Source organism: Chiloscyllium plagiosum, chromosome 1 (assembly GCF_004010195.1).
Source record: "Chiloscyllium plagiosum isolate BGI_BamShark_2017 chromosome 1, ASM401019v2, whole genome shotgun sequence".
NCBI classification, from domain to species: Eukaryota; Metazoa; Chordata; class Chondrichthyes; order Orectolobiformes; family Hemiscylliidae; genus Chiloscyllium; species Chiloscyllium plagiosum.
In genome coordinates, this window is record NC_057710.1 from 116,082,460 (window position 1) to 116,092,575 (window position 10,116).

General features: G+C 41.3%; 1 protein-coding gene across 2 annotated transcripts in view; it reads left to right on the plus strand.

Annotated features, from left to right (window-relative positions):
• nkx3-2 (NK3 homeobox 2) overlaps positions 1-2,757 on the plus strand; it is a 54,608-nt gene extending 51,851 nt beyond the window's left edge. The window contains exons 3-4 of one of the 2 annotated variants that reach the window (XM_043694651.1): positions 342-1,169; positions 1,485-2,757. In XM_043694651.1, the coding sequence (XP_043550586.1) occupies positions 758-1,169; positions 1,485-1,927 (855 nt within the window). In that variant the 5' untranslated portion in view covers positions 342-757 and the 3' untranslated portion in view covers positions 1,928-2,757. Of the gene's footprint in view, positions 1-207; positions 1,170-1,484 lie in introns of those variants that run through there. The other variant, XM_043694660.1, reaches the window with a different exon arrangement.
• The last annotated feature ends 7,359 nt before the right edge of the window (positions 2,758-10,116 follow it).

Consider the following 10,116-nt stretch of genomic DNA (forward strand, 5'->3'; position numbering starts at 1 on the left):
TGCTTTTCCAGCAACACACTCTCAACTCTGATCTCCAGCATTCTGCAGGCCTCACTGTCTCCTAATATTATCAACAATCTCATGTGTGTCTATTCACTATACGTACGAAACACTCGTGCGCAATGAACATATTATAAATTATTATAAATGAAATGCATATTACAGCATTAAATTTGCAAGAAATGTTTTAAAAATCCCAGGGAATGCTTTAATCTTTAATGGGTCTGCAATGCATATCAATAAAATGGTTGGAGTTGGAGATAATCCAATTCAGTGATGTGACTATTTGGCAGTAGGGCTATATCGAATGCTTTTAAAGTAATTATTATCTTTCACTGCAGACAGGTTTCCAGAGCAGTTTTAAACGGCAAGTCGAAGGTGCAGTCATTTCTCCAAAACCCCTCTCTGTCCAGCACTGTCCAGCCTTTCGATGGAGAACGGCGAGCAACCAATGAAGTGACGCTAAAACGTCGAGCCTCTTTGTGGTGGCCCAATCGGATTGTGGTTATTGGGGGGTGCCGCTGTCAATCATCTGAGGAGCAATGACCCGGGAGCGGAGAGAAAGAGCCGAGAGAGTCAGTGTTAACTAACCTCCGCTCGCACTCAGATCCCAGGCCAACGAGCAGCGATGCCTTGCGTGCCCATCTCACCACAGAAGTACGGACATCACCGATAACTCCACAGAGAGAGAGAGAGAGGGAGGGAGGGAGAGATAAACAACGTTTAGAAAACTTCGAGGAGAACAGCATTTGCTAAAATGGCTGTTCGCGGTAACACCTTGACCCCGTTCTCCATCCAAGCAATTTTAACCAGAAAAGATGAGAATCGACACTCGAAAAATCTGGACGTGTCCTGTATCTCGCCCGCGACCTGTTGGAAGATGTTGAACGCTTTGGATTCCTGTCCAAAGATCACTGCGTCTTCTGGGAAGATCGATACGGGGAGAGATCTGCCGAGCGAGCAGCTCTGTTCTGACTCAGATTCGGGCGTCAGTGATGAAAATGACTGTAAAAATCATTCGATGTGCAACTCGGAAAAGGAGCTGGAAATTGCTGCAGCATGCTCCTTCCAGTCGAAACCAATGAAGGAAGCAAGTTCGAGTCTCAGCGAAGGGAAGGATGATACTAAGGACTATCTGTGTAGCGGAGGAACGCCAGAACATTTAGCAGGTAGCATAATAATCCTTATTCATTCACCAATAAATCACTGCAGTTTATGGCAATAACTGTTCACACGCGTAAACACAGTTAGCTTCCTAACCAGTGATTTCTAAGTAAACTCGGTACTTTGCAAAGTGCATCTGCAAAGCACCTTCTAGAAAATGTCGCTTTCATATTTTGACAGCGGATGGGTCCAGATTTATTTTCGAGCGGTTTACTTCAGCAGTCACCCTCAGTAGTGTACACATGGTCTGTTAATGGATTGGATAGACCAGTTAATGTTATTCACTTAAGATCTTATTTTTTTTTCCCCCCACTCCTTAGCTCCGAGCCCCGTTGACGAAGACTGTAAATCTGAGCAGAGCCCGGATCAGCCCAAGCAAAGGAAGAAACGCTCCAGAGCCGCCTTCTCTCATGCCCAGGTATTTGAGCTGGAACGCCGCTTCAATCACCAGAGATATCTGTCTGGGCCCGAGCGGGCGGATCTCGCCGCTTCTCTCAAACTCACCGAAACTCAGGTCAAAATCTGGTTCCAGAACCGTAGGTACAAAACCAAACGGCGGCAGCTTGCCGCTGACCTGATGGCTTCGGCCCCAGCGGCGAAGAAAGTAGCGGTGAAAGTATTAATCCGGGACGATCAGAGACAGTACAGCCCGGGAGAATTGCTTCGGCCATCACTGCTCTCCCTCCAGCCGTCCTACCAGTACTATCCGTTCACCTACTGCCTGCCTGCATGGACAGTAACCGCCTGCACGGGGACTCAATAGATTCTTGTTTTTAAATGAACCAAGTTTCAACACGCGCCCTTAAAACTACCGTATTTATTTGCGTTGGTGTGAAGTATAAGCTGCAGACTGGGCTCAGCAGATGGAGTTTCCATGGTATCCATGTAATTGATATTTAATTCCAATTCAGCTTCAAATAATGAAAGACCGCCGGAAAGGGAGAGAGAAAACAAAATGCTGCCGACGTCCTCTAAATCTCACAGAAAAGAATCTCGAAGTTTGGCCTTGGTTGGACATGCTTTACTTTTCCTTTTGTTTTGCGAAGCAACGTGTGCTGAATGTATGAACCATAGAGAAACTGCGGGCTGTCTCTTAAGTGCAAATATCTAAAGAGAGATATATTTTGTTGTATTGTACTCCCTGGTTAAGAACAGCGGAGGGGAAAAGCGCAGAACATTTAACACTTTCTCGCAGACTGGTTTCGGTGATGTTGTCAAGATGTTTGCCCCAATCTCAAAATCATTTCGATCTGTGATTATATCCGAGCAGTTAATAGGGGTAAGAATTTAGCACTTTCCGTTCTTTTTGATATTTAGTAGCGATTAGTGTGGGCGATCTTATTGCAGGCTTTTCTTTGTAATAGCAGCGTGTGTAAAGTTATAACTGGTTAATCGTTTCTCCTGAATGGATCCGGAATTTAACATAAAACTAGGAACGAATGTTTAAACACGGTACAAACATCAGCGACAAAGGATGGCTCGGTTCAGGATGGTGCCTCTGGAGTTGTAACCCTCTTATGAAAGTGTTCGCTCTGCATTATTTCCAGTTCTTAAAACAATAAAATCTACTATGACTTTAAAAAGTGCCTTTTGTTCTCTGTAAGCATCCAAATTAAATAAAAGTAATATTATCGTATTTAGGTACTAGACTTTAATTCCATGTCACACAAGTCAGTATGTAAACAATATTAGACTTAGTGCTTCGCAAGCGTGCAACGACTGACAGTCAAGGATGTATAGCATTATTCATTTAAAAATTTCCCCTCTTGACGATTCAAAGTGTTTAAAACAATCGTTGAGAACAACACAGCAAAGATAAAGATAACTCAAGCCTCGGTGCAGTGGTTCATAATGTGACGGGCCCACATGGGGGAAGAATGTCCTGTATTTTAACCTTTGACAAAACTATTACACTTAGGATTTGCGGAACTATATGACCGTGATGAAGCAAGAAGAATAGAGTATATATTATATGTGGTTACTTTTAATTTAATTCAGAAGGATGGCCCGACGTGGTAATATTTATTTCCATTGGTTTGATAACCCTGCTATTAATGCGCCCTCATTGAATCAGGGCTTGAAAGATTGCATTCGATTTGATAATAGGAAGGACTGGATGTCGAAGTGTCAATCGCGTGCATTGTATTGAAGCCTCATAAAAGAGTTTCTCCGCTGAGCTTTCCCCCAATATCCACGTTACCGGGCTTTCCATTGCTAGCAAGTCAACCAACAGACCAACGCGAGTATGTTTTCCAGCCAATAACCTCCATCGCTCTGTAAAGGAATTGTTTTAAAATGACGTCTAGCAATGTGCATTCTCGATGACTCGCTTTATGAGATTGAAACATATTCGCTATGCAGGAACAGGCAATTGTTATCATGTGTTAACTGGGGAGAATCACAAACAGCCCGTGTTAATTGTTTAATGGAATTATTGGCCAGGATAACCAGTCAACTTTATGCAAAATAGGCCGATTGGCTTCCAGTGTGGATTGGAATGACTTGCACATTAGAAACTGTTATCCAAAAAGCACAGTTTCACTTTTCAACTTTGAATATTAACCCCCATAGGCCAAATACTGTACATTCAAATGCTTTCGGTTTTCTACACCAATACTTATTTTGACGCTCAGTGTAAACCAAAACCAAAGCGTAGATTTTTAATGGTCGTTTCTATTTGATTTTTTTTTAAAATGAACCAATACATATTCAAGGTATTTTCTGAAATAACGAAGATGAAACATTAGTTTGAACGTTTATCGATTGTACAGTAATTCGGAGGTGTAACATTTAAGTGATTTCATTCACAGCATATATATTCAGGAATTATTTTAGAATAATTGTTGCACACTGAATTTGAGATTCTGCAATTTATGCATTTTTTCTGTAAGAAAAACGTACTGCCGGTAGGGAGGACTGTTTTAGTCTTACCCAGTGTTACCGTACGTCAAACCGGTGATAGGGCCAATTAACGTAGTGTAGACTGCAAGGCACGGAAAGGACAATGTAGTAATAACTATGATCCTTGTACCCCTGGATATTTCGTTAATATTGAATGTAAGCGCTCTACACCCTAAACAATCACTGGTTCTCCCCACCAGAATGATGGATCTCCAAACTGTTACCAAACGGGAGTAGCTTTCAGAGCACAGGCAAATATGTCACCTTCGCCGGCAAAAGGTTGAATCCGACTTTGTCAATATGTTTGGACGAAATTACACCTAGCAACCGTGTTAGAAAGGAGATGATTTTATCGTGTTGTGCTGGAAACATGATCAACCATAGCCATTGTTTGGGAACAGTGAAGTATACAATCGTAAGGACTGGCATGATAATGATGTGCGTTTAGACAAGCGGAGGCGGACCACGCTGCACTAAGACAGCTTGGACTCTTTTGCTGACATGTTCCCCAAATTAATGAACGAAGTTAACTTGTCTCCAACGGATTTTTTCAGGAGATAACACTGGTGTGATCGCTGCTTGATTTATGTTCCGGGGGCGCTGGGACTCAAATCTCTTCGGTGAAGGCAAAGCTGCGAGCGGGTGCCCTGAACAAAAAAAAAGATGAATGGGCTGATAGGCTAATCCTTTGTCTGGGTTAGCGACAAATCTCCAATGTCATTCTGTACAAAGATTTATTCCCTGTAAAACAGAGATTGCTGCAGACAAGCAACGGGTGACTGTTCTAGGTTAGAGTCCAACAGGTTTAATTGGAATTAAACCTGTTGGACTATAACCTGATGTTGTGTGATTTTTAACTTTGTCCACCCCAGTCCAACACCGGCACCTCCAAATGGTGACTGTTCTGGCGGCGACTTGAGTTGTCTAATGTAAGGAGCGGGTTGTGATACCATCGGCGATATAAAATATTGTAAATAGCCTTCCTTAAACTATCACAGCGGGTGCAAGATTAAAAAAAAACTGATAAAATACATACTGTTCCACTACTTCTGCTAAATACACAATATTATTGGTGAAGAGCTGCACTTGTGGTCAACGTAGCAGTATTTATTTCTGCGCTAGTAACAAAAAAGCCCTGCCAAGACTGGTCCTTTGACAGCAGACTGGAAAGCAGGGTAACTGTTCGGCGGGTCACGCAGCATCTGTACTGAGAAAGCTCTACAGCCTCAATCCTGACATATGCTGCCCAGACCTACTGAAATATACCGGCGCTTTCTACATTTAGGACCGATTGTTTAGTGTAATATCAAACAGTGAACTCAGGTTCATCTCCGATTTACTGCTATATATTTTACTTTAGTTAGTATTTGTGTTAATATTTATCTCATCAACATTACATTGTACTTGGTAATTTATACTTATTGAAGTGCAATTTATTCCTCAGTAGCACGTTAGTGAGGCCTGTCCTAGTGAATGATATTTAATATAAACGTGTGTTATATTATTACACGGTACAGTATATATTGTGGCATTTATATATAACAAAGTATCAATAACTGAATTTTAGTCGGTACATTGAGTGTTATGTATCTACCCACATTTGCATGACCTTGATTAATTCAATTTAAACAAACATTTGGTAAATGTCAAGTTTGACTTGTGAAGATTCTGACACGAGGGCGAACATCCATTTCTGTGTTGACCGATAGATATGGCTGATATGTTATAGTTGCCCGCTTTCTGCACTAGTAAACAATTTCCAAATTTTATTATCGAGCATTACATTTTAAAAGCGAACAGTTTCAAAAATAGTTCGCCAAGAACGATCAGTACCAGCAACTTTCCATCGACATCAGTACCGCAGAGCTGTGGGACTTCGCCTCCAAATTAGCATTTTGGCTCCGAATATTTTAAAATATTAGGTTGATTTCAAATGTAATCGCCGGAGCATTTATAATGAATCGGAGCTGGCAGCGTGTGCTGTAGTAAGCGGGGCGTCCCCTTTCCATGTGAGAAGGTGTGTATTCCCCAGTATTGGAAATTGTAATTTTGCTCATCCCACCTAAACCCATGGTAGCCTGTGGCTCTCTATTTTTCGCACAACTTCACGCTGAAAGGTGTGAACCTTGCGGTGTATTCGGAACCGTGAGCCGTGCACCTGCATTTCTGCTTTTACCCATTGTGCAGTTATGCTGGTAATGTCGCTGCATGGGGACAACTCGCTTTAAGTGTGTTCGTGCCCATTGGCGGGGAAGCAGGAAGGTGGAGGAAGACAATTGCCTCATGTAGAATGGAGACAGTAAACATTATGCTGACCGCATCGCAAGCGCGAACATTCTTTGCATGTAATTTTTGCAAGGACGATAGTGCAATTTTTAGTAAAGCACATTTAACATGGCGTGCATTAAACCGAATTCAATCAGTCAAGCTGCAACAAAAACACACCAAATGGTGCAATCTACAGTGCTATTGGAACCGCAGATACATTCCAATGGAATAACGCAAGTAACGTAATCTGCATTAGTCGCATTCTGTTGTGGTTATTATATCCGAAAGACCACGTCCGATATTGTCAATTTGTACGATTGAGATTAGAGCTTCATTTTAGAAGCGTCTGCATCAGTTCGTGATGCATGAAAATAAGAAAAGTTGCAAATATCCAAATCAAGCAAACATCTACTCTTCCCTGTCTGGAAACTTACCGCTAAGACTTTGTCAGTTCTTTTTTTAAAATCTGCGATCAGCCAGAACGAGCCTGGTGGGTCTCCAGGTTCATTCTGAGATTGTGTGTCCGCATGCAGCTGATTGTGAAACTCCATCTTTTTGGGAGGGAGGGGGATTGGGTGTGAGTGGGTGGGTATGGGGGGGATGTGATGTAGTGGTGTTACCCTGAGTTAATCGGAGGGGCTGCCGCCTCGCTGTTCGAAAATGCAGATGCCATCGGTACTAACTGATCAAATCAACTTCCGAGGAGTGCGCCTTCCATCTATTCACCGATTGTTAGTATTTGGACAATTATGCCCCAAAATACATAACAACTGGACGAAACAATTAAAACAATATCTGTCCAAAACATTGCATTGAGCTAGTAGGTGAAATCCTTTATTTCTTTTCGCTGCAACACTCGCATTGCAACAACGACTTCAATTTAAAAGTATTCCATTCGATACAAAACACTTCTGTGCGTGCTGTGGTACTGGAAAGGGTTCTGTAAAACTGCAGGTTCTTCTAAGCTTATTGCCCAACTATAAATAATCAGGTAATGCCAGAATCTATTTGATTAAACCAGTATGATGACGAGGTTGCTCATCTTTGGGGATTCAGACATTTAAGATTGAATGACAAATAAAACTTACAAAATAAACCGCTCCACAATGTATCGTGATCCAAGCATAGATTACTAACGTAGCAAATACACCATTTTCAAGCTTGAAAATTTAGTTTATAAAATCCTAAACCAAATATGACATAGTCCCAATCCTTTGATGCTTATTCTTCGTCATACCGACAGGCAAAATTCACTCAAACGTAGGAGTTCATCATGCAATGTCAGAGACAGTTAAATTTTAAAGTATAGATTTGTGAATGTCCTCGTTTACCTTAAAGCGCTGAACCGACAGTTACGTGGGTTTGTCACGCCAAAACTTTCTAATACTTTTTTTCAGAGTAAATAAACGCTGGTCGCAGTATCATTCTGGAATTCAATTTATTGGGAAAATAGTTGAACATTTTAATACAAAAATAAATTATTGTCCGGTTCAATGTATGTGATGACGCTGGATCCAAAGTAAGACATGCCCTCTACCAGTCATCCACAAAGTCTTGATTCATTAAAAAAAAATCAAATGTAATCATACAAATAGACCATCCGGCCTATGCTTAATGCTAGCGCTTACCCTCCATATCATGGAGTCATAGAGATGTACAACATGGAAACAGACCCTTCGGTCCAACGCGTCCATGTCGACCAGATATCCCAACCCAATCTAGTCCCACCTGCCAGCACCCGGCCCATAACTCCTTATTCCAACTGACTTCATCAGCATGCCCTTCCTTTGTTTTTCACGCGTTTATCTAACTCCTCCTTAAATGAAAACCGTACGATTAGCCCCAACTCTTCCTTGAAGCATCGCGAACCACATTCTAATTAATCTGTGAGTAGTTTCTCCTGTATTGACAGTTGGATTTATTGCTGTTAGGAATTGTTATTAAAATACTGTTTTGGATTCACAGAGCAGTGGAAATATTTTTCTCCATGTCTATTCTATTATACTTCCCATTTTCTTCGGGACTTCTAGTAGTTACCCTCCAGCCCTCGCTTCTCCAAGCCTGTTCAATATTTCCTGATAGGTCAGGCCATAAGACGTTGGAGGAGAAGTAAGCAGTTCAGCCCATCAGGCCTGATCCGCCATTCACTAGGATCATGATTGACCTGATAATCCTCACCTCCCCTTTTTACTCTTTTACTCATAAACCTTGATGCCTACTTTCATTCATGATGAAGGAGAGGAGCGTCGCTCCGAAAGCCAGTGTGCTTCCAATTAAACCTGTTGGATTATAACCTGGTGTTGTGTGATTTTTAACTCTTACTTTCATTTAAATCTTCTCTCTTTACAAACGAAATACGACGCTCGATTCGCATTTTGTTAATGACTGCATTAACCTGGTTTTAATAAGGCAGATACCCGTGTCAGTTGACCCCTTTACTCCTTCGTTCCACAGACTCTTACTGTTCAAATAATTGATGCCTCCCTTTATCTTCCAAGTAAAATACACCATCTCACATTCACTTGTAGTGGAACGCTAAAATAAATTGATCCGCATTGGTCGAGTTTTTATAATTGTGCTGTAAATTATACAAATTGTGCTGTCACAAGATGGAAACACAATACTACATTCTTCAGTGAATTTTCACAGAACTAGCCGTGAGTTAAGGCAGGGTGAATGTAAAGCCTCAGGAAGTTTGCTGTGAGCCCAGTACTACACCTACTGCCATAGCGCCGCCTGCAGGAAGCTGACCTCACCTTTTCAGGTAAACTATCAAGTTTCGCACTTGCTTGCTCTTTCCCCGCTGTTTTTATAGACCTAGTCCGCAGTTTTAGTATTCACTGTCAGAAGACATGACTTGTAATCTAGAGTTGCGTTTTCTCATAGAACAATAACTATTGCAAATAGCTTTCCTAAAGGACTCTTTTTGCTCGGTCAATAAATTAGTTTGGTAGTTTGTTCTATTGAGAGCCTGGAAGCGTTTTCAACGCCACAGTACATAACGTCAAAACCAAAGGCGCTTATAAATTCATATACTCACGTGCAAAAAAAAATCGCATCATATCTATGTATTGCTGAAGTGAGTTTGCCCCAATAGTCTCGACTTTTGGTGAAGTTGTGAGGTGGGAAGGCAATGAATGAGGGGATATAGCTTTAAAGACCATTAGGTGTAAGATAAAAGGTGTAATATAGATAATACAGCTCCAAACATTCTATCCGACACGTATTTAAAACGTACACCGAATCAGAATGGTTAGCCTTTATAGAAATGAAGACATATCGATTTAATCCAATTCTCCTAATCGATTATCCTCACAGACGAAGGAATATTCGCGATGGATTGAAAATAAAGATCATTCCAAATACTTTCACGAATAAAGCAAGCTAACTCCAACTGTGTTCTACCGGGTTTGGTTTTGCGTGTTCGCAAACCGCAGTGAAGCTCCAAGAAACAGGATACGGTTTACAGTTCTTCAGTTCCTGTCTGAATAATGGTTACAATCTGGTACTAGTTTTTAATGTTCAACATTCATAATGATTTGTGAACCCCAAATCTAAATCAGTAAATAAAGTAACACCCAGCTTCAAATGCAGCGTAATTCCTTTAAAATAAACCAGAATCGAATAACATAGAATTCTGAGATATGCCAAGTCGGTAGGTATCTTGATTAATTTAGTTCTACTGTACTGTATTCCATCAAACTCACGGGAAGAAAAGAAATAGAATTGTGCTGTTGCTGGATCTGCACCGCATGCAGTGGTTTCAGGGCGCCCAAGAGAAGC